A 25928-nucleotide genomic window follows, 5' to 3' on the forward strand; every position below is an offset into this window, starting at 1 on the left:
CTTCCCAACCCAGTGATTGCTCCCAGATTTGCCTAAAAAGTGATGCAGATAATCAGAAAGTCGGAATACATGCAGGTCTTGTAAACAAAGTGATTTTATCTATCTTTTCAGAAAGGTCACAAGTTACATCACCTCTTTGCTGGAGGCAATTTCTAACTAGCTACTGTAAACATGCTTTCAACACTGCACTATGGATTATTTCTGTTGCCACAGACAATAGTATGGACCACAGCCTTAACTAACTCAATGAAGCTATGAGCCATGCCGTGTAGGGCCAACCAAGACAGATGGGTCATGGTGAAGAGGTCTGACAAAATGTGGTCCACTGGAGAAGGGAATGGCAAACCACTTCTGTATCCTTGCCTTGAGAACCCCATGAACAGCATGAAAAGGCAAAAAGATATGATACTGAAAGATGAACTCCTCAGGTTGGTAGGTGCCCAATATGCTACTGGAAAAGAGTGGAGAAATAACTCCAGAAAGAATGAAGAGACGGAGCCAAAGCAAAATAACACCGAGTTGTGGATGTGACTGATGATGGAAGTAAAGTCTGACGCTGTAAAGAGCAATACTGCATAGGAACCTGGAATGTTAGGCCCATGAATCAAGGCAAACTGGAAGTGATCAAACAGGAGATGGCAAGAATGAACATCGATATTTTAGGACCCAGTGAACTAAAATGGACTGGAATGGGTGAACTTAACTCCGATGATCATTATATCTACTACTGTGGGAAAGAATCCCTTAGAAGAAATGGAGTAGCCCTTATAGTCCAAAGCGTCCAAAATGCAGTTCTTGGGTGCAATTCCAAAAATGACAGAATGGTCTCTGTTTCCAAGGCAAACCAATCAATATTGCAATAATCCAAGTCTATAAACCAAACAGTAATGCTGAATAAGCTGAAGTTGAGCAGTTCTATGAATACCTACAAGACCTTCTAGAACACCCCCAAAAGACGCCCTTTTCATTATAGGGGACTGGAATGCAAAAGTAGAAAGTCCAGATATATCTGGAATAACAGGCAAATTTAGCCTTGGAGTACAGAATGAAGCAGGGCAAAAGCTAACAGAGTATTCCCAAGAGAACACACTGGTCACAGCAAACACCCTCTTTCAAAACCCAAGAGAAGACTACACATGAACATCACCAGATGGTCAACATTGAAATCAGATTGATTAAATTCTTTGCATCCAAAGATGGAGAAGCTCCATACAGTCAGTGAAAACAAGACCAGGAGCTGACTGTGGCTCAGATCATGAACTCCTTATTGCAAAATAAAGACTTAAATTGAAGAAAGTAGGGAAAACCACTAGACCATTCAGGTATAACCTAAATCAAAACCCTTACGATTATACAGTAGAAGTGACAAACAGATTCCAGGGATTAGATCTGATAGAGTGCCTGAAGAACTATGGATGGAGGTTTGTGACATTGTACAGGAGGTGGTGATCAAGACCACCTCAAAGAAAAAGAAATGCAAAAAGGCAAAATGGTTGTCTGAGGAGGCCTTACAAATAGTTGAGAAGAGAAAGAGAAGCAAAAGGCAAAGGAGAAAAGGAAAGATATACCCATCTGAATGCAGAGTTCCAAAGAATAGCAAGGAGAGATAAGAAAACCTTCCTCGGTGATCAGTGCAAAGAAATAGAGAAAAACAATAGAATGGGAAAGATTAGAGATCTCTTCAAGAAAATTAGAGAACCAAGGGAACATTTCATGCAAAGATGGGCACGATAAAGGACAGAAATGGTATGGACTTAACAGAAGCAGAAGATATTAAGAAGGGGTGGCAAGAAAACACAGAAGAACCATACAAAAAAGATCTTCATAGCCCAGATAACCACGATGGTGTGATCACTCACCTAGAGCCAGACATCCTGGAATCTGAAGTCAAATGGGGCTTAGGAAGCATCACTACGAACAAAGCTAATGGAGATGATGGAATTCCAGTTGAGCTATTTCAAATCCTAAAAGCTGATGCTGTTAAAGTGCTGCACTCATTATGCCAGTAAATTTGGAAAACTCAGCAGTGGCCACAGGACTGGAAAAGGTCAGTTTATCAACTCCAAAGAAAGCAATGCCAAAGAATGTTCAAACTACTGCATAATTGCACTCATCTCACATGATAGCAAAGTGATGCTCAAAATTCTCCAAGCCAGGCTTCAACAGTACATGAACCGTGAACTTCCAGATGTTCAAAATGGTTTTAGAAAAGGCAGAGGAACCAGAGATCAAATTGCCAACATCTGTTGGATCATGGAAAAAGCAAGAGAGTTCCAGAAAAACATCTACTTCTGCTTTTTTACTATGCCAAAGCCTTTGACTGTGTGGATCACAACAAATTGTGGAAAATTCTGAAAGAGAAGGGAATACCAGACCACCTGACCTGCCTCCTGAGAAACCTGTATGCAGGTCAAGAAGCAACAGTTAGAACTGGACATGGAACAACAGACTGGTTCCAAATTGGGAAAGGAGTACATCAAAGCTGTATATTGTCACCCTGCTTATTTAACTTATACGCAGAGTACATCATGCAAAATGACACCACACTTATGGCAGAAAGCGAAGAACTAAAGAGCCTCTTGATGAAAGTGAAAGAGGAGAGTGAAAAACTTGGCTTGACACTCAGCACTCAAAATCGAAGATGATGGCATCCAGTCCTATCACTTCAGGGAAAATAGATGGGGAAACAGTAGAAACAGTGACAGACTTTTTTTTTTTTTTTTTGGCTTCAAAATCACTGCAGATGGTGACTGCAGCCATGAAGTTAAAGGTCAAGAAAAGCTATGACCAACAAAAGGAGAGACGTTACTTTGCCAACAAAAGTCTGTCTAGTCAAAGCTTTGGTTTTTTCAGTAGTCATGTATGGATGTGAGAGTTGGACCATAAAGAAAGCTGAGCACTGAAGAATTGATGCTTTTAAATTGTGGTGTTGGAGAATACTCTTGAGAATCCCTTGGACTGTAAGGATATCAAACCAGTACATCCTAAAGGAAATCAGCCCTATTCTGAATATTTATTGGAAGGACCGATGCTGAAGCTGAGACTCCAATATTTTGGCCGCCTGATATGAAGAACTGACTCACTGGAAAAGAGTCAGTTGAATCAGGGAAAGATCGAATCAGGAGAAACGGGGACGACAGGGGATGAGATGGTTGGATGGCATCACCGACTCGTTGGACAGGAGTTTGAGCAAGCTCTGGGAGTTAGTGATGGACAGGGAAGCCTAGCATGCTTCAGTCCATGGGGTTGCAGAGAGTTGGACACGACTGAGCAAGTGAACTGACAGACAATACTGGTATCATGTACTTTGGTAGCAATTGCCTACCAAGAGAATCCTCTCATTCAACTTAAAACAGCCAAGTTCTATGATTATTAACTACAAAATAAGCAAAAAGAACAGGATCAACTTGCATAAAACTAATATTATATTTTCCATATTAAATACAATTAAAATTACTTTTGATCCAATTTTATGGGACTTCAAAGTTCCTTTACCCTTAAACAAGTTTCAAAGCTGATGACAAATGCTTACAAAGACTTGTGATGTCGGGACAGCCGTCTTTGACTTTACAGTCAATTTTAATTGTTCCAGCTGGGCTTCTAACTGCTTTATCATCATTTCCACTTCTTGAGCACAGGTAATTATATCTGACTGTGAAGACAACATAATTTGCATTAATATTTTGCTTTACACAATTATATATGTCTTAAGCCCTACTTGCTCCCCACATCTCCTAAAGGTGAGCTCAGTGAGGGCAAGGATTCTGCTCTCTGGGGTATCCTGAACACCAAGAACAGTACTAACATATGAATGGGGCTCCAGAAATGTTTGATGGATTGATAAACCCTTTAAAGTACAATGGCTATAATTTTTCTCAAATGCATACAGGTACTCTTTAATATTCAGCATAACTGCATCTCTAAGCAGTGGATCTTGTGACACATTAGCCCCACAATAACTATTTAGAAGTACAAAAAGAGGTAAGTACAAATAAGAAAAGTAAGGCACAGAAAGGTAAGTAAATTGCCCAAGGATACACAGTGAATGAGGGATAGAATCATGGTTCTACACCAGGTCACCTGAGCCCCTGGCTCCTACCCCAAGCTGTGACCAGAAATGGCAGTGTATAGGTTTATTAGTACAAACAGTGTTCAAGAGTAACAATTACAGGAAGAGAAAAAAAGCTACATTTGAGTTCTCAGATATCTGTAGACTAATGACATGCTTTACTAGACTATTTTTAAATGACAAAAAATAATTATAAGAAATATCAATTAGCCCTGCATTTCAACTAATGAATTTTTTCATTCACTTCTGTAATATGTATCCTGTTTTAATTTTACCTGTACTATTCTTTAAATATCTCCCCTCCTCTTTCCTCATTCTCCCATTATTTATTTATAATTTCATAAATATTTTCTCAAAATTATATAATTTACATATAATTTATCCTATCTAATAAGTCTCTTGTCTACCCTTCTGTTTTTCCCCCTTGACTGCTAGTTTTGTTTTAGAAATCAAAATATGAAAATGCAGTACTTAACTTACTTGGATTTATATACAAAGAACCAGAAACAAATAAATCTGTCTACTCCAGTAGGTCTGGAGTAGCTTTACTACAGATTTTAAGAGGTGTGATTTATTAAGTAAAGCTACTCCAGAGCTACTCCCCCAAGCTGTGCCTGTAGGCTCCATCTACAGATTAGACACACAGAACTTCTTGATTTTTCCTGACAGTGTCCTAGAACGATCACACTGTTAACATTTTACCGAAAAGAACTTGTTCACAACTATGTAGAATTTTAATTGCAAAGCAAGTCCTCATAAATAAAGGGAAAAACATTCCGTGCTCCGGGATTAGAATAATTAATACTGTTAAAATGACCGTACTACCCAAAGCTACCTACAGATTCAATATGATCCCTATCAAGATTCCAATGGCATTTTCAAAGAGATAGAATGAACAATCCTCACATTTTATGGAATCACAAAAGACTTCAAATAGCCAAAGCATCTTGAGAAAGAAAAATAAAGCAGAAGGCATCATGCTAACTGGTTTCAAACTACTGCAAAGTCACAAAGTCACAGTAATCGAAACAACATGGTATTGGCATCAAAACAGACACAGACCCATGAAACAGAACAGAGAGTGCAGAAATAACCCACACATATACAGTCAATTAATTTACCACAAAGCACCAAGAATATTCAATGGAGAGAGGATAGTCTCTTCAATAAATGGTGCTGGGGGAACTGTTCAGCCACCTGCAAAGAATGAAACTGCACCACTATTTTACACTTTGCAATTCAAAGTGAATTAAGGACTTGAATGTCAGACCTGAAAACATAAAACTCCTAGAAGAAAACATAAGCAGTAAAGTCTTGACCTCAGTCTTGGTGACTTTTTTTTTCTGACACCAGAAACAAAGGCAACAAAAGCAAAAATCAAGAGGTAGAACTGTATCAAACTAAAAAGCTGCACAGTAAAAGGAAACCATCAATAAAATGAAAAGGCAACCAATGGGATGGGAGAAAATATTCACAAATCATGTATCTGATCAAAAACATATAAAGAACCCCATACAACTCTAGCAAAAACAATAAAATTTTAAAATGGCCAAAGAATCTGAATAGACATTTTTCCAAAGAAGACATATAGAGGGACAACAAATACATGAAAAATTGCTCAGCATCACTAATCACCAGGAAAATGCAAATCAAAACCAGAATGATGTATCACTTCACATCTGACAGAATGGCTACTATCAAAATGACAAGCAAGAACAAGCATTGGCAAAGATATGGGGGTGGGGGGAAGGGAACACTTGTGCACTGCTGGTGGGAATGTAATTCAGTGCAGCCAGTATGGAAAATTTGTAGAGAGGTTCCTCAAAAAATTAAAATAGTCCCACCATATGACCCAATTTCCACTTCTGGGTATTTACCTGAAGAAAATGAATACACTAACTCAGAAAGATATATGTGTCCCCATATTCATTGCAGCATCACTTACAAGGAAATCCTGCCATTTGCAGCAACATGAATGAACCTTGCAGGAATTTTACTAAGGGAAGTATGTCTGACAAAGACATGTATTATATGATCTCACTTATATGAGGAATTTGTTAAAAATTGAAAGATAGTTGATTCACAATTTTGTGTTAATTTTTGATATACCGAAGGTGATCCAGTTACACATATACAACTTTTTCAGGTTCTTTTTTCCATGATAGATTATTACTATGTATTGGATATTGTTCCCTGTGCTCTATAATAGGACCTTGTTGTTATATGTGGGATCTTTTTTTAAAAAACTGAGCTCATAGATACAGAGAACAGATTGGTAATTACCATTGGTGGGGGGATGAGGTGGGCAAAATGGGTGAAGGGGATCAAAAGGTACACATTCCCACTTATAAGATATATGTCATGGGGATGTAACACATAGCATGGTGACTGTGACTGCAGTGCATAATACTGTATTGTACAATTGAAAGTTGTTAAGAGAGGAGATCTTAAAAGTTCTCATCACAAGAAAAAAAAAAACCTGTAACTATACGTGCTGAAAAGTTTAACTAGATTTATTGTGGTCACCATTTTGCAATATACATATGTATGGAATCATTATGTTATACATCTGAAACAATTATAATCTTATATATCAATTGTATCTCAATAAAAAAGCTATTTTCACTATCCTTTCACTATCCTTGATATTGCAGTAAGAAGTATTAATTTTATTGAATTTTGATCTTTATGTGCATATTTTTTTAACAATCAGATCAAATAGAAAATATACATAAAACACTTCTGTGAAAGTGGAAGTGAAAGTCACTCAACCATGTCCAACTCATTGTGACCCAGGCCAGAATACACTAGTGGGTAGCCTTTCCCCTCTCCAGGGGATCTTCCCAACCCAGGGATCGAACCCAGGTGTCCCACATTGAAGGCAGATTCTTTACTAGCTGAGCCACAAGGGAAGCCCAAGAATATTGGAGTGAGTAGCCTATCCCTTCCCGACCCAAGAATCAAACCGGGGTCTCCTGTGTTGGAGGCAGATTCTTTACCAATCGAGCTATCCTGCATATTAAAACACATCGTTCTCTTACATGACTGGGTTGCAAGCTGATCTAGCCTTTTTCTCCCCTCTCTAGTAGAAAAGCATTTTTATATGAAAAGGACAACTGGCAGACAAACTATGAGTTTTGAGCCTTATCTATTGGCAGATAGTTTCCTGAGAGTCAATGAAATGAGTCCGTCATTTTGGGAAAAGGATAGGTTTTGTTAGCCATGATAAAATTCACATTTTGAAAAACTTGTATCTGCCACCACAAATTGGACAGCATCCTAACACAAAGCTATTTCTAATGAGATTGTTGGAGGCAAAAAAAAAAACACAAGAATAAAGTCACAAACCTTCTTTTCATAGTGCAGTCCAAAAAATGGTTGGGGAAGCATGTGCACCTAGCATGATTCTTCCTCTCGCCCACTTTTTAAATTATAAGTTTCTCATACTTGCTTCTATGACCATTTTTCAACCAATCTAAAACAAGCCCAAATTCCACCTTAACAGACATTTTCCTTGCATTTTCAGAAAAATCAAGAATCCCTGTGCAATCTATTCTGTGAATGGCCCTGCAAACACAGCTTGGGCAGAGGAAGCATACAAAAGTCTTGACTTATATATTTTAAGAAATGTTGTGTGTCATGCAACTTTTACTGGTACAATAACAATAAGTGGCTTTCTCTCTTTGGTAACTGCCGTGCTCATCAAAAGCCCACAGAGGGTGGAATTCTGTTCTCTCAGCTAAGACAGTCAGCAAGACTGCAATCAACCCTTCCTTTCTCTTCCAGAATATTTGAATTTGTTCACTATAGCAGATAAAGTCCTGATCAAAAGACAATAACTCACCATCTTACCCAGGATATAACTGGATTTTCCAAATGTCTACATAAACTGAATGTAGCATTGGCAAAAGAAAAATTTTTGAATCAAAATCAATATTTCAAAAAATCTTATTAATATTTGTTCAAATAATGTGACTTTAAAAAAGAGTATTCATAGATTTCATGGATAGGAAAAAGTTTCAGCTAAATATAAACTGAGATATTTTATGAAAGTGAAAGTGAAGTCACTCAGTCGTGTCCGACTCTTCATGACCCCGTGGACTGTAGCCTACCAGGCTCCTCCATCCATGGGATTCTCCAGGCAAGAGTCCTGGAGTGGGCTGCCATTTCCTTCTCCAGAGGATCTTCCTGACCCAGGGATCGAACCCAGGTCTCCTGCATTGCCAGCAGACACTTTAACCTCTGAGCCACCAATACTCATTAAATTGTATCCATTCTGTATCAACCTTAAACTGTAACTAAGGCAGATTGATGGTGGAAGGCTGGAGTATCAAAAACTACCATATCCTAGTCAGCCATAAAAAGAAATTTTGCCATCTACAGTGGCATGGATGGACCTGGAAAGTATCATGCTTAGTGAAATAAGTCAGAGAAAGAAAAGTACTGTATGATACCGCTTATATGTGGAATCCACAAAATAAAACAGACTGCTGCTGCTGCTGCTAAGTCGCTTCAGCCGTGTCCAACTCTGTACGACCCCATAGATGGCAGCCCACCAGGCTCCCCCATTCCTGAGATTCTCCAGGCAAGAACACTGGAGTGGGTTGTCATTTCCCTTCTCCAATGCATGAAAGTGAAAAGTGAAAGTGAAGTCACTCAGTCGTGTCCAACTCTTAGCGACCCCATGGACTGCAGCCCACCAGGCTCCTCTGTCCATGGGATTTTCCAGGCAAGAGTGCTGGAGTGGGGGTACCACTGCCTTCTCCAATAAAACAGACTAGTGAATATTAAAAAAAAAAAAAAAAAAGACTCACAGATATAGAGAACAATCTAGTAGCTACTAGTGGAGAAGAAGGAAGAGCAAAATAGGGATAGGGGATTACGAGATAAAAACTACAATGTAGAAAATAAATAAGCTACAGGGATACATTTTTATAGCACAAGGAACATAGCCAATATTCTATAATAACTAAAAATAGAGTACTATCTTTAAAAATTTTGAATGACTATGTTGTACACCTGAAACTAACACTGTAATTCGAGGTGAGGCGAGGTGAAGGCCCACTGGTGAGGAGCACTGGCTGAGATGCAGGCAGCAGCAGCCGCAGGGCCTGGCGAAGAGACCACGGGGGCCTCAACCTCCTGGGGTCTGCTCGCCCGCGTCCCAGCTCCGCACCACGAACCACAGGAGGCTCCGGGCGTGAACCAGCTGCCCATTGAGATGCTCCGGAAGGTGCTGAGCTACCTGCCTCCAAGCACGCTGCTCCGGCACTGCCGCCCGGTGTGCCGGCACTGGCGAGACCTGGTGGACAGCTTGGACCTGTGGCGGAGCATCCTGCCCTGGAAACACCCCGACCTATGGCCTGTCATCCGCACCTGCCTGCCCCCTGCTGACGACCCCGGGCCCTGCATCCTGGGCCGCTTCTGCGAGCACAGACCCATAGGACGCAAGCTCATCGCGAACCCCCCCGGGCAAAGAAGACCTCTGGAACTGTATGATGCTGAGCTGTAGAGATGGCTCGGAGGAAGAGGAAGACTTGGGGGTCAGGCTGAAGACTTCCGGGGAGATGAGCTACAGTCCTGCCTACAGGTGTTGGTACAAGGGAGAAATTTTGGACCTGGAGGAGGAGGGTCTGTGGCGGGAACTCCTGGATAGTGGAAAGATTTGGATTTCTGTCTGTCGCCGCTGGACAGAGCAACAAGGCAGTGACCGGATGTATCAGCTAGTCGTCAAGCTTCTAGGTGCCAACTGTGCCATCTTGCATCATTTCTTCCATAAACATTTTCCCTCCGGCCACGGACAGGCAGTTTCTCCTTTCGGATCATGCATGCATTCACCAACATCAAGAAGGGCGTCCGCTTTGTGTTGTTTGACCACAGTGTCGAGGGCTATGATTCGTGGCCTGAGCAGTGTGGAGTCTGCAGGCCCCAATCCATTGTCATCGTACAGATCCGTCCCTAGGCTGTCCCTGTAAGACAACGTGACTGTGCCTTCCAGGAGCTGGGACCTTTGGCCAGACCACCTCAGTAATCGAAAGCGTGTAGCTCCAGGCATCATGGGATCTCTCCTGGATCCAATCAAGAGTCCTACTGGGCCCTGTCTTTAAATTCTATGAGAAACTATGAGAAGAACATTCTTACATCAGGGTTACTGACTGAACACAGCCCCTGTTCTATGGAGTGGAGACACACGGATGAAAACGAGGAAATGGTGAGAGGGCTCCTCACCGTGCCGCCCCCCCGCCGGCCAGTGCCAGGCCCCTCTGGTTCAGCCCCAATGCCCCCTGCCCTTGTCTTCTGTTTCTGCGGCAGAGGCTTCATTGATCACTTCCAAGAAACCGTCTCCTCGTGTCTGAACCAGAAACTCATCCCTCTGGCTGAGTAATTCCAGTCTCTAACCTTCTGTGATTTCAAGACTGTGACCAGGACTCAGAGCTGAAAGCTGCTGCTAAGTTGCTTCAGTCGTGTCTGACTCTGTGCGACCCCATAAATGGCAGCCCATCAGGTTCCACCGTCCCTGGGATTCTCCACGCAAGAACACCGGAGTGGGTTGCCATTTCCTTCTCCAATGCATGAAAGTGAAAGGTGGAAGTGAGGTCGCTCAGTCATGTCCGACTCTTAGAGACTCCATGGATTGCAGCCTACCAGGCTCCTCCATCCATGGGATTTTCCAGGCAAGAGTACTGGAGTGGGGTGCTGTTGCCTTCTCCGAATTAGCTCAAAAGATTGTTTAGAGGCAGAGGGTTCTGCCCACCCTGTGAACAATGAATTTGGTCCCCAGAGCCCAACCTTATTCTGGATTCTATGGTGGATAGAATTATTTTGTTACTTTGAAATTCTTTTTGAATATGGAGATAATAAATCAGGAATGTATCTTCCAATCATAAAAAAAAAACACTGTAATTCAAGTATGCTTCAATAAAAGTAAAAACAATAGCAACAAAAAGAAACAGTGATTAAGCAGCAAGAAAGTCAGAAACTTAAAGAACACTCATTCTGACTCTGACTAAAGGGAGTACGAAAGAGTCGTGAAGAGTGCAAAGATCAGAATGTGAACTTTCTCAATAACATGAGCCACAAAGGGTTTGGAAATGAGATATTCCAAGAAAGGTAAGAGCCCTTCAGCTTGTGCCCCTATTGAAATGAAGTTAGAATTGCTCTGCTAACGCCCTGACGATGATGATGGTAAACACTGTTTTTGTTGTCATCTTCATCTGTCTGACAACACTGCTCTACCTTATTTACCTAGTGGGAACTATCAGTAACCCCTTTTTACAGATGTGAGGACTAAGGCACCAAGAAGTCAAGCAACTTCATCAAGGACACAGATTTAGTAAGTAGCAATGGCAGGATTAGAACCTAGGAAGTCTGGCTGCAAGACCCACACTTAGCACTTCAACCCTCTACTCACCATCTCTCTAGTAAGAGATGTAAGAGTAAGAACTCCAATGAGAATTCAAGACTGTCAGGGAATTTAAGACTTTCCTGGTGGTACAGTGGCTAAGACTCCTTGTTTCCAAAGCAGGGGGCACAGGTTCAATCCTTGATCGAGGAGATAAGATCCCATTGAAAGGCACAGCACCAAAAATATTTTAAGACTGTCAGTTGGCTGAATATGATTCATGAGCAAAAGCTGTGAGAAGATACTATAGAATGAACACATCCTCCACAACATCCTTAGAGTATATGTGACAGTTTCCCAAAGTTCTTTCTTATAATATCCCTTTTGAGCATAAAGGACAAAAGTAAATATGAGATTCTGCTCCTGTGGACCCCTACACACTCAAACTGACTGTGAAATCCTCTTAGTATCTCACTAGTTACATGAGGCTGCTAGCCGCAAGTCCACATCAGGGGAACACCTACCCTAAAGAATGGTTTGGTTTCAGAAAGCTGATTTAGAGTCCTCCCTTCTGAAGGCAAACAGATAGTAGGCCAGCTGTGAGGAACCCTCCTAGTTTGTTGCCATGAATTCATGACTTTGGATGTTATCTTTCTCTCCTCTGTAGCGGGGGTAAGGAGAGAAGACAGACCTAGGGCATCCAAAGGTAGTATCAGGGGATTTCCCTGGTGGTCCAGTGGCTGGGAATCCATCTTGCAAGGTGGGGGACGTGGGTTCAATCCCCAGTCAGGAACCAGGACGCCACGTGCTGTGGAGCAACTCAACTGGTGCGCCACAAAGAGAGACCCCGTGTGCCGCAACTACTGAAGCCGTGTGCTCTGGAGCCTGCACGTTGCAACGACTGTGCCTGCAAGCCACAAGTAGAGAGCCCACGCGTCGCAATGAAAGATCACACATGGCACAGTGAGGATTGGGAGTGCCGCAACAAAGACCTGTACAGCCATACCAAAACAAACGAACAGAGCACTATTGAGCAATCAAAATACAAGTGAAAACAGAACGGGGGGCAGAACACAGCCTGCTGTATCCAAGACATTAGTATTCACTGGCACAAAAGACAGTTCCACCAATCCTGTGGTCTTATGGGTACTGCAAGATAAGAGGCTGTGTGAAGGTAAACAGTGACCAGGGGGATGGATGTGTTAAGTCAGTGGGGGAATATAGGGGTATATTAAATCAAAATGTTGTACAATTTAAATATCCTACAACTTTGTCAGTTACACCTCAGTATGCTGTTGCTACTGCTGCTAAGTCGCGTCAGTCATGTCTGACTCTGTGCAACTCCATAGACAGCAGCACACCCAGCTCCTCCATCCCTGGGATTCTCCAGGCAAGAACACTGGAGTGGGTTGCCATTTCCTTCTCCAGTATAGCTAGGGGGAAAAAGCCAGAAAACAAAACAGTAACTGGTAGAAGCTTAGTTTGCTGCCATGACACAGTTAAGAAACTGTGTTTCCTGGAATCTTAAGATGGCTTGGGAATGCTCCTTGAAGAAAAGGGCCTCTGATCCTTTGGTCTAGATACTTGCTTTATATTTTTAGGAGTAAGTAAATTTCTTCTGAGTAAGTTTCTATCAGAAAGGGCTCTGATGCCTTTTTTTAAAAAGTTGAAAACCACCACTTTACCATACCATATTTTCCAACTCTGCAGGGAGAGTGTTTGGTTTGTGCTGGCGTCCAGCCCTTGTGGATCCAGGGAATTTGAAGGGGAGACGGCGTCAGCGAGGAGAGATTTATTTATTTAGATATATAAAGAGAGATTAGGAAAGAATAATGTAGTGAAAAAAATAGAGGAGAAAAGAGGATGATATTCCTTGGTTTACACGGAAAGCTAATAAAGTCTCAAGACAAGAGACTTGCTCTGTTCACGTAGGCCACAGGCACACACTTGAATAGCAGAGAGTGCCCCACCTTGGGCTCCCTCTCGCGTGAGTCTTAGAAGCCCGGGCAGAAAAGTGAATGCAGAGAGCCTCTGTGTTCCAAGGGATCAACCTGAGAAAGAGAGGGAGGGAGAGGGAGAAAGAGAGAGAGAGCTGACATGGGGGAGGCCAAGCTTGTGTAAAAACCCCATAACTTTATTTTCAAAAGGTGCTTATATACCCTAAGTTGTACATAATGGAAGATGCAGAGTCATGCAGGAGCAGCAGTCCTGACCCTTATCGATACCAGGCTTTCTTTCTGCACATCTTTCTGTATAAAAAAGGTCTCAGGTGATTTACATTATCTTCTGGCCAAGAGGCCTGTTAACATTTTATGGCTCTCTTCCTTGATGAATGTTAATCTCATTTTCCCTGAAGTGTTTTTCTTTAATCTGCATCACCCTCAAAGTACTAAATAAAGTTACATCCTTATAGAACAAAGGTGCAGTGGGTTACAAGAAAGAAAGTACTTAACTCAAAGATCTATGTTGCTACTTGTTTTTTCTATATACCAACTATACTAATTAATGCACTCCTGGGTAAACAACAAATAAAGGATATGAAAACTTGGCAGCAAGTATTGGCTCAACAATGAAACCCTTAATCAGTTCTATTCTAATGATTTTTAACTCCTCAAAAGGCTCTACATTCCTAGAATTTTTAAGCTTCCTGTGCCTCTCGCAGTTGGGAGGCTGTAAACAATCATATCCGCAGTTGTAAAAGTTAGAAAGCTATCAGAAGGGTTTGAATTGAAACACTCCAATTACTCCCAGGAGACTTATTAACTAGAGCTCTAAGTTAATTTTCTTTAGAGAAAGGTGGTCAGGGATAGCCCCCCATTAATGTCAGAGGTGTTGGTGAGAGACATAAAATAATAAAACAGACAGATTCTGGTTTCGGGGTAGATGCTCAGGCAGAGGACCCCTTGAGACCTGATCCGCCTTGCCCTGTCAGGCTCTTCCACATGACCTTGTCATAGGTGGGATCTCCCGTGCTGGCTCCCGACAGATTTGTTTATTAGATCTAGAGAAGCAGGAAAAAAATCTTCTCCACCAAATTTTACAATTAGAACAAGTAATTATATAAAAGTTATTTGAGTGCCAACAACCTGCCAAACTATATGTTAGACACTTGCTCTGAATGAAAGCAAACAATGCAACATGTCTTATACACAGACATATACCTGCATTACCATAGCAACCATGCAACAATCATATTACCAAGGACCAAAGAGAATCAACCATCAAAAACCCTCTCAACACACCTTCATTAAAATCAGCATCCAACTATCCCATTTCTATTTTAGTCCTTGATCCTACAGATGCAATATATGCTGAACACTTAAGGTTGCTTTCTTTATCAATGACCTGGTCACCCTATAATATATAAGGAGGTTGTGATAAACAACAAACAAGGCCCTACTATATAGCATGAGGAACTATATTCAATATCCTATGATAAACCATTATGGAAAAGAATGTTTAAAAAGTTGGAACCTGGATCACAGTAAGTGAAAAAGTTGGAACCTGGATCATAGAAAGTGCTAAAAAAAAACTATTTTATCAGTGGCTTTTTAAAAATTAAGCTAAACATTTAATTCAAAGCCAGTGTATATATGTACATATATACACATATATACATATACATATATGAGGCTGCATTCTATGGAAATGGCCAGCTCTTAAGACAATAACTCACCAAAATGACCTGAAGGAAGACCTCACATTGCCGCACATTATATAGGGCTTCTCTTAACATATAAGGCTGAAGTTCTTGACTCATGAGGGGATTCTTTGCTACCTTCTCCAGGATGGCTGTGTAGCGGTATGCCTGGTCCTGAACCACCTCAAGCTGGGAATCAACATGCTGAGTGGTGGCTGGGATTGCTTCCTGTAGAATAGCTGGCACTGGTTTGAAAGGTATAATAAAACAAACATGAGGCAAGCTAAAAGAATTCAGGAAAAAAAGCCTAGAAAGTAGTCATATTTAAACAGTAGGTTGAGTCAGTTTTTTTTTTAACCAAATTAATAATAAAGAGGCAGGTGTTTCATCACTTCTATATCAGGAAGAAAAGAACAAAAAAGAAAAACCTATCAAAAAACAAACAAGGCAAAACACCACACTGCCAGAATAAGAACCAAAAGTTAAAGCAGATCACCTTTTGTCAATAAAATACAGAAGAGTCTAAAGAACAGACAGGCTTTGGTGTGATGTGCTATTAATTACGTGCTTCTAGAAAAGCCACTATATCTCTTCTGTGAATCTTCTTTACTGTTTGTAAAAAAGGAAATAAAAGAGTACCACTTAAGAAGCTCACTGGGATACAGAAAAACAGAATCATCTAGCAAAGTAGGGAAATGTATGAAGAATGGGAATTGGACTTTTAGAACACTTTTTAAACTGCAAAAACAATTACCCTATTGTACTAGATCAGTGATCTGGTAATAGACACTAACACCTTAGTGGGCCTACATGTGCACCACGTACACAAGGAATTTACTCCTACTGGTTGGTCTCTGAGCAAACGTTTCAACAAATGCTTTCAAACTTAGATAATGAATGCATTAAGTATGTAACAGCAAAGTAGAGGCTCTGGATTAACAGACTTGCAAATATTCTCCTCTTATTCTATTTCATTCCATTAACCACATCAGCAACAGTTTTCTTTCCAGGGTGATTTTCTTTTTTTGAATCACTGAATTTTACTCCATTTTGGTTATTTGGCTTGGAGGGCTTCCCGGGTGGTACCAACAGTAAAAAATCCACCTGCCAATGCAGGAGATGCAAGAGGCGGAAGTTTGATCTCTGGTTTGGGAAAATCCCCTGGAGTAGGAAATAGCAACCACTCCAGTTTTCTTGCCTGGAAAATCCCATGGACAGAAGAGCCTGGTGGGCTACAGTCCATGGGATCGCAAAGAGTCAGACACAACTGAGCATATATGCATGCAAAGAACATAGAGGCCATTGAACTGGGGAGGCTGGACTCCAGGAGGCCCTCTCAATCCCTTTACTGATTCACATCCCATACCAGCTTCACATGCGGGGCATGCTCATTCGCGTCCGACTCTTTGCAACCTAATGGACTGTAGCCCACCGAGCTCCTCTGTCCATGGAATTCCCAGGTAAGAATACTGGAGTGGGTTGCCATTTCCTACTCCAGGGGATCTTCCCAATGCAAGGATCAAAGCCCCTAGCTTCATGATACATAAAAATGTATGGTCTTGCCCCAGTAAAATGAAAGATTACTACATGAACAGTAGATTACATTATGAACAGTAGCAGTACCTAAGGTATAGTCAAAACTACAAATGTTAAATCTAAGAATGCCAGTGGTGTACTGTGTTTTATTTTCCTCTGTTCCCATTAGAATTTAAACCTGTGTAACCTATAGAATTAACCTAATGATATACCTACAGTCATCAATGCCTTCTCCTCCCTTTCCACAGTCTCGGTTAAATAAACGAATTCCAGTCACAATCATGGTGAGTTCTTTCAGCTGGCGTTCTTTGTCCTTCTTAGAAAGGGTTAGAAATGTCCCAAGTTCAGTTTGAGGAAATACACTCTGTAGGGCAGCTAAACAAACCACAAAAAGGACAACAAAATGATAGAATAAAGATACCAAAACTTAAATAATAAGTCTCTTTCAGCAGAAAGCTAAGGGGCTTGTCTTTATAGAGTTACTTAGATGATTCTTTAACTGTCTGATACCTGATTCCAGAATACTTGGCAAAATTTAGCATACATCAAAGCTGAGCTGCTAAAAATAATGCCATTGCCTCACATCTTTTTGTACAATTATGCATCCCTCAGTAATTTTGTTGCAATGGGCATTAAAACAAGCTTTCTAAGTAGGATTCTGAGTAGAAAAAAAAATGATGCTTTAAAAGCATTATGGAAGAAAGCCGTGGGAAGATTAGAGATATGGCCTATTCCTTATCTTATATATGAAACTGGGCAAGTATTTCCTAAGGATAAAATAGTGTTGTTTACCTTCATCCATCCTAGATGACAGACTCAACTCCTTTCACCAGTATGAAATTTACTCTCCCAACATGTCCCACTCCTCAGCCAGCCTGGTACTCTCAATCATACTGCCAGTGCTTCTCTAGTGAGGAATAATAGGTCCCTAGGTACATACAGCTCTAAGAAGATGAACATATTCACTTCCCAGAGGTGCTACTTGAGTTTTAGTGATGCTACCTTGTGTAAGAGGGATGTGGGTAAATTTTAACCTCTTATTTGTGCTATTTTTTTTTTCTGACAAAAGGAGAAAACTTCAATGTTCAACACATGTAATTCACCATATTTTATAAGATATGATGTTCATGTATGTTCACACATGGAATGGAAATGGTGTACATTTTTTACCTGTTGCCTCTCTGACAATCTTGATGTCTGTTGGGGACCCCAGCCCAGAACGCAGTAACACGTAGCTGACGATCTTGCGGTAGAGGCTTTCCAGCTCCTCTCGGACACATGCTCGATTGTCTGTAATCTCTCTGCTAACAGAACTTAATCTAGACTCTATGACCCGGTGATGTTCTTCAAGAAATTCCTCTAAAAATGGCAACAGACAATGTTCCATATATTGATACTTAGAATTCTTCTCCAAAAAGAAAATAGGACCAGAGGGGGAAATGGCATGGTATGGCAATTCTACAGCATGAAAACAAGTATTTTCTTAGGATATAGTCATCAAAACAAAAAAATAAATAGTGGCCAGCAAGTAACTTCAAGACAAAAATCTGGTGGCAAAGATGTACTACAGTGATTTAAATGGCATACTTTGTCAAAACATGTAAGATTTTCAAACAGACAATCCAAACTATAATAGATAGGGCTAAAACCTCCTAGTTAAACAGGAAGTATACAAGACATTCTATAATATACATTATAAACATTATATACATACATTATGTATGTATACACATTGTAAAATATACAGTATAAATTATATATACTATCTATATACTATTGGTAAGCACATATAGTATACTGTATGTAAGCAAATATGAATACCCATAAAGATAGTATAAATTTTCCTCTTCAACTATGTGTGTTTCCATTTTAGTTCTAGATAAATTGCCTTTGAATGGCATTACTGTAATACAGTGTAGCATCGAGAACTGTATCCCTCACCCTTCTTCCTGTGATACAATGAGGTTTAAGCTTAATTGTGGCAGGAGCCGCACTTCACCAGCACTATAATTTTTGCAACTAAGTCAATTAGACGCCCTTTAACAAGGGCAATAATTAAAATATCAACCATACATAATTCATAGCTACAACTTTACCACAAAACCTCAAACTTTGAAATTAAGAAAAATCTAAATTAAATAACTTATTAAATCATCAATTCGTGACTATTGTTTTATAATGTCATTGTGATGGTTTAGTCACTAAGTTGTGTCCAACTTGTGACCCCATGTACTATAGCCTGCCAGGCTCCTCTGTCCATGTGGATTCTCTAGGCAAGAATACTAGAGTGGGTTGGCAGCTCCTTCTCCAGGGGATCTTCCCAACCCAGGAATCAAACCCAGGTCTTCTGCATTGCAGGCAGATTCTTTACCAACTGAGCTACGAGGGAAGCCCTAAAACGTCATTATTATTAATCAAAAAAGCAAGATACATGATTTTACACATATAGCATAACTAAAAGTTTAATACATAGAGGGAAAAAAGACAATTAAAATAACCAAATGGTTAATAATTATATCATTACAGTCAGCAGAGGCAATCTTTACTTTCCTTTTTATCTTATTTCCAGGTTATCTTGGATGTATGTAATAAATGATTTATATACAAAATATGTTCTGAGCTTATATTTCCCATCATTAACTTCATTTTTAGGTAAGTTATTTAATTTAGGAAAGCATTGTGAGATAATAATATAAACCAGGAACCAAAAAATCAGCAAATTAAAAATTTTAACTTCAGTGGGCTGGCTGCTTTACTATATTATGTATTAGTCATATAACAGTTAAAGCACAATAGACTCAGAAACTTTTGACACTCATTAAGGCCAATGGTCTCATTTAGCATCTCCAAAATTAATACATTCTTCAAAGTTGGAAAAAATTTCGAAAGACAGACAAAAAAGTTAAATTGTTCTTCATCAACAAAATGAAGCCCTATAACCTGAAATACAATATGAATCTTCTTTTAAAGGGTATCAATATAGGTAGATAGACATTACCTCGACTTGTATAATTCATATCAAAATAGACTTGCATCTTAATGGTGTCCAGGGAAGGATTTTTGCTGTCCAATAGCCGATTCACACAAAGCTAAAAGAGAATATCCCATAAATGCTTCTAGTTATATTTTCTGAAGCAATTAGAAGTATTTTCCAGTGTTATTTTTAAAATCAAAGAAGAAACATCAAAGCAATAGCTTCTGATATTTATCTACCAATAAGCCCTTTTATTATTTTTTCCTCAGAACTTCATGCTTTATAGATCATTTAACCAATAACATTTATTAAGTAATAAGTGATTTCCCCTGAGTTAGCCAATATTACCATACCCAGGTGGCTAATAGTCTAGTTGGAGGCAAGGACCTCGACAAGGTTAGTCTCTAAATGTGGGTAGACATTGCATGAAGCTTATGCTCATGTCTGGAGCTCTTCTTGAGTTCCTCATTACCATTTATTTGAACCTTCATGCTCCTTTTTTTTAGTTGATGCTGGAGGTCATGTCCATTTTATAAGAAGCTGCTGTGGCTACCATCCTCTGCTCACGGACAATCTCTGACCCTGCCTTCTGTTTCAAAATTTCTTCCTCTGGTCCATTTTCTCCTGTCTGCCCTCCCCTGCCCCCTCCCGCCACCGACACACACATAGATAGCTTATCCTCCTTCTCTGTTTTGCCCTTTTATGATAAACAGTTAACCTGAATTTTTCTTTTCTCCTCTCTTCTCCATCCCCCAACCCCACTCTTCCCTATCTCATGTTAGACTTTATGTCTGTACCTGGCAGGCACATCAACAGCTTCCCTCAGCCCACCTCCCAGGGCACCAACACTGCTTTCCTGGGAGAAGGGAGAGGAGAAAGCAGGAGTGAGGATGGGACACCTGGACTGTTCCAGGTGGAGAGGTGCCGGTCCAAGCACAGACGTCTTCAAATGCAAAACTTAGCTCATCCACATGGTTCTTAATTGAGAAAAAAGGAAACACACTTTTTATCACTTGAATTATGATACAAATTGACAGTTAATGTCCCTGTCACATTAAAAGTACACTGAGCATAGGGAACTATATTCAATATCCTGGGATAAACCATAATGGAAAAGAGTATAAAAAAGAATTTATATATGTGTGTATAACTGATTCACTTTGCTGTGCAGTGGAAATTAACACAATATTGTAAATCAACTACACTTCAGTAAGAAAAATAAGATTCAAAAAATATATCAAACTCTTGCCAACTTAGTTGAGTTGGCGGGGGTGGAAATTGCTTCTTGAGCCATGAAAAGGAGAAAAACACTTTCTGGCCCTCCTTGGTTCTCCACGGCTTTCCAACAAAATTTCTGACTGACCATTAGTCATTTCCCCTATTGCTAAGAACAGGCTTTATAGCACATTCTCAGTTACAGCACAAAAAGACCCAGCTCTCAGCTGCCATAGAGAATCACGGAGTTTCTTCTGCACGGTTATCCTAACAAAATATTCCCTAGTTTCAAGCTTCCAAAGCTCTTCTTGACCCTCTAACATCTGCGGACAGACCTGTGTTTCACTATGCAAATTGCTGGCTGAGAGAGAAAATGGAGATGATGAAAATTTTCTCTGCCATTTGTTTGAGCTCAGAAAATATCCACATACGAGTTTGGGAAAGCTTGTTTCAAGTCTTTTGTGTGAAGGAGGGAATTCAAATCATTAAGCCCAGGGGAAAAAATAATGTTGAAATTTTAGGGAAATCCATTTACAAATATTTAGAAAATAAACATTTAAGCATCTAAACCCAGTGAGTCAAACTTAAAACATATGGAAAAATTAACAGTATCTAAAATTCCTGCCTTCTTTAGTTCTTACAACTGCTTTTCAGGCACATTTACTTGATTTCTTTTTTTCTTTCTTTTATAGTAGATCCTTTATGGTTAGCTCTTCATCTGTTTTAAATACAGCAGTGTATAGATGCCAATCTCAAATTCCCAAACTATCCTATGAATCATTTTGCTCTTGGGTTCAATTTTCCTTTTAGAAAACACAAATTATGTTGAATCAAAAATTATATGAATATGAATTTGTATATAACTTAACTGTATATAAGTCAGTTAATTTTCTCAATGTCTCATTAGATGAATAAGATGTCTCTAAAATACTGTGGCAGACACTGCTACCTGCCAGCATCCATACCCCTCCTTCCTTACTAATAAAGCCTCAATCTGGATTAAGGCAGAGATTTTCTTTCAGCTAAAAAAGGAAAGAGGAAAACAATCAATATCCTAAGCTCACTTGAAATCTCATTCTATTGAATAAATGCAAGGGCTTCCCAGGAGGCACAGTGATAAAGAATCCACCTGCCAGTGCAGGAGACACAGGAGATACGGTTCAGTCCCTGGTTGGGAAGGTCCCCTAGAGAAGGAAATGACAGCCCACTCCAGTATTCTTGCCTGGAAAATTCCACAGACAGAGGAGCCTGGTGGGCCACAGCGCATGGGCTGGCAAACAGTCAGACACGACTGAGCATACAGGCAGGCCACAAACAGAAAGAGATGGGAGGGATTCTGGAAAAGCACATTATTTTCCAAAAACAAAGTGACAGATCCAATTGCACACACATTTTGACCTTTGTCCTCTCACCTTATACCTGCCCAAAGGTGGAAGAGCTTTCTTGTGACCCTGGGGTGAAAACACAGGCATGATAGTGACCTAGGAAGTCAGGAAAAACAACCTATGAACCTCTAACCTCTAGACTTCATTCTATGAGAAAAAATTTAATCTCTCATTTGTTTGCACCACTGTTTGGTGAGGTTTTGTTTCATGGAGCTGAAGGCACTATTGAGCAACACAAATCAAATATTTAGAATTGTGAGTAAATCATTCAAAATTTGAGAAATGTTGGATAATCACCTTCACCAGTTTCTGCACATCACTTTTTGTGAGTGTTCTATCCGTGTTAAAGCCATTACTCGGGTCCAGAACAACAGCTTTCACCTGAAAGTAGGAAAACGTCCATTACATTTATTTCATATTACTACAACATTAGTTTAATATTTTTCCATTTTTTAAATAACTCCCTCTTGATTACCCAGGGGTGGATCATTCAGCTGAGTTTCTTACAACCCAGTTCCTCAGCATCTTCATCAGAAACTGGAGAAAGGGAGCAATTTTACCTTGGGAAACTAATTTGAATATTTTTACCATATTTTTATTGTGTATTATTATACCAAAAGCAAGAATAGAGAGATATCAAGGAAATGAGTAATTTTTACAACAGTGAATAACACATGTTAAAAAGAAAAAACTTACAACACAGGAAAAACATTATTGATGTTTCTAAGATTCTTTGAGATCTTCTAGATCAGTCTCTTAAATCTAGAACTAACATGCTTTATAGACTTAAAAAACAAACAAACAGTATTTTTGCCTAGAAAAATCCCATGGACAGAGGAGCCTCGCAGGCTACAGTCCATGCAGTTGCAAAGAGTTGGACACGACTGAGCACACACAGACACAATTTGTCTATCAATCGCCATAAGTTTTCAATGCAACAAGTTAAGAAAACATCACAGAATTCTAAGAGCAAGACAGGCACTGCTGAAAAAAATTTTTTAATAAAGCAGTAATTCACAAAAATATTTATTCTTACCATAAAAGCAACCAGGGTTTCAGGAACAATCTCTCCATGGGCTGCACATTCTTGTCCTATTTCTCTAATGATATTCTTTATAACACTTTCAGCCTGAGTGGGAGGCATTCTAAATAAAAAGATTTTTAAAATTGTATTTGTATATTATTTTTTCCTTTTGAGATTTCACCACTAATATAATTGTAAAGAGTCATATTATTTATTAACTTAATAATATTTACTAGTATATAGGCCCCTTTTGTTCTTCATTAGTTGGTTTCATATTTATAAAAATGAAGGACTGATGATAACCGTGAGAGCAATTGGGACTTAATGAGAAACATTTCCTCTTTATTTAAATGATGGTGGTCATCAAAAGTACCCTTATAACATGATATTTTTTAATTAAAAAAAATGTTAAGCAGTATTAGAGATGGAGGATGGGTGTAGGAGTAGAATTAGTGAGAAATTCCACTATGTAGGTGGCAAAGTCAGCTTGAAACAGGACATGCTTATTTCATCACATTCACTACCTGACCTTTCATAATTATCAGAGACTCTTGGAACACAATTTTTGCTCGAATCATCAAAATTCTATTTCTTGCACATCCAAGTGAAGGTTTACACTCTTGATTAAAAGCATAAAAGCAAAAAAAAAGCAAAACATATAACGAGTCATGGATCACAGGGGAAAAAAAAAATTCCTGGTGAAAAGGTGGTAGGTTTTAATAGTGATCAGGTTTTCTGATCTAAGCACAGGGGAAATTAGCATGCAGAGAATAACAAAGGCAATCCCAGATAGGTAAAAAAGCACTTTCAGCATATTAGGGTTCAGGTAAGGTTAACAACACCTGGCATCTAGTCCAGGAGAACCAAAGAGCCTGGTTTCCATCGTGCCCCGTTTTCTAGCTGAAACCTTGGCCATTTCCCTAACTTCTCTTTGAAGTGATTTTCTCATCTGAAAAGTATAAATCCGACTACTATTCTCTCCCTGGAGCTGTCCTGAGGACTGAGTTCTATATCAATTCAGTTCAGTTCAGTCACTCAGTCGTGTCCCATTCTTTGCAGCCCCATGGACTGCAGCACGCCAGGCCTCCCTGTCCATCACTAACTCCTGGAGTTTACTCAAACTCATGTCCATTGAGTCGGTGATGCCATCCAACCATCTCATCCTCTGTCCTCCCCTTTTCCTCCCGCCTTCAATCTTTCCCAGCATCAGGGTCTTTTCATCAGGTGGCCAAAGTATTGGAGTTTCAGCTTCAACATCAGTCCTTCCAATGGATATTCAGGGTTGATTTCCCTTAGGATTGACTGGTTTGATTTCCTTTCAGTCCAAGGAACTCTGAAGAGTCTTCGCCAACATCACATTTCAAAAGCATCAATTCTTCGGCGCTTAGCTTTCTTTATAGTCCAACTCTCACATCCATACTTTACTGGAAAAACCATAGCTTTGACTAGACAGACCTTTGCTGGCAAAGTAATGTCTCTGCTTTTTAATATGCTGTCTAGATTGGTCATTGCTTTTTTTCCAAGGAGCAAGCATCTTTTAATTTCATAACTGCAGCCACCATCTGCAGTGATTTTGGAGCCCAAGAATATAAAGTCTGTTACTGTTTTCATTGTTTCCCCGTCTATTTGCCATGAAGTGAGGGGACCAGATGCCAAGATCTTAGTTTTCTGAATGTTGAGTTTTAAGCCAACTTTTTCACTCTCCTCTCTCACTTTCATCAAGAGGCTCTTTAGTTCCTCTTCACTTTCTTCCATTAGGCTGGTGTCATTTGTGCATCTGCGGTTATTGACATTTCTCCCAGCAATCCTGATTCCAGCTTGTGCTTGATCCAGCCGGGCATTTCGCAAGATGTACTCCACATATACGTTAAATAAGCACGGTGACAATATACAGCCTTGACGTACTCCTTTCCCAGTCTATATACTCAGTTAACATAGTGTTGGCAGAAAGTAAGCGCATCAAACAGCAGCTGGTAACTAACAAACGCCTGCTCAATGAATATAAGCCGCGCGTGTGCGCGTGAGCCATTGGGCACCTGGTACAGGTCTCTCCGGGTTCTTCTCAGTCCCCGCCCCCCGACCCTCCCCAAACCCCCCGCCTCAGCCTAAACCTCCCGAGTTCTGGCCGGCGGGGCAGCGAGCGGTGCCGAACAGCGGTGAGCAGCACGGGTTAGCGATCTGACCTGGGGACCTGTGAGCCTCCGACCGGAAGCGACCGCTCTTTACGCTCAGCGGCGGGGCCTGAAAAGAGTCCTTACTGTCAGTTTCGCCTGAACCAGTTTAGAAGACATGCTCCCGCGGCCCAGGCTCCGTCCGCTGACCCATGCTCGCCTCCTCGCGAGGTACACTCCGGGATCAAGGGCGCGGAGCCCGAGCTGAGCTGACCTTGGCTGTAGTGAAGAGCTTGAGCCGGGTCTACCCAATTCTTCCCTGGGGCTTTCACGGCAGCCCAGCACTCCCGGCGTAACCATGGAGACCAAACGCTAGGGCCCGAAAGGGGCGGGACCTGGGCGTGGGTAGAGCCAAGGTGGGGAGGCGTGGCTGGGTCCAAAAGAGAGTCTTTACTGGAAGGGATGGGCGAGGATAAATTAAAAAAAAAAAAAGACACGATATAGAGAGACCCAAAGCCCAGACAGAAGACAGGTTCACTACACCTCAGTGAGCTAAAAGATGTCAAAAACTAGATTTCTTAAACAACCGTATTAACTTCGCAGCGTGGAAACCTATGCAGTGTTAAAAAGAA

At 40.4% G+C, this 25928-nt stretch overlaps 1 protein-coding gene across 3 annotated transcripts in view; it reads right to left on the reverse strand.

The window, feature by feature from the left end:
• CFAP206 (cilia and flagella associated protein 206) overlaps positions 1-25652 on the reverse strand; it is a 38826-nt gene extending 13174 nt beyond the window's left edge. Inside the window, exons 1-8 of one of the 3 annotated variants that reach the window (XM_040238828.1) lie at positions 25369-25651; positions 23198-23306; positions 22459-22542; positions 19586-19676; positions 17758-17946; positions 16804-16962; positions 15088-15296; positions 3533-3652 (exon numbers count right to left, since the gene is read on the reverse strand). In XM_040238828.1, coding sequence (XP_040094762.1) covers positions 3533-3652; positions 15088-15296; positions 16804-16962; positions 17758-17946; positions 19586-19676; positions 22459-22542; positions 23198-23305 — 960 coding nt within the window. In that variant the 5' untranslated portion in view covers position 23306; positions 25369-25651. Of the gene's footprint in view, positions 1-3532; positions 3653-15087; positions 15297-16803; positions 16963-17757; positions 17947-19585; positions 19677-22458; positions 22543-23197; positions 23307-25368 lie in introns of all 3 variants that reach the window. The other 2 variants (XM_040238830.1, XM_040238829.1) reach the window with 2 other exon arrangements.
• Positions 25653-25928: the final 276 nt, after the last annotated feature.

The sequence above is a fragment of the Oryx dammah genome, unplaced genomic scaffold (genome assembly GCF_014754425.2).
Source record: "Oryx dammah isolate SB20612 unplaced genomic scaffold, SCBI_Odam_1.1 HiC_scaffold_4, whole genome shotgun sequence".
Lineage (NCBI taxonomy): Eukaryota > Metazoa > Chordata > Mammalia > Artiodactyla > Bovidae > Oryx > Oryx dammah.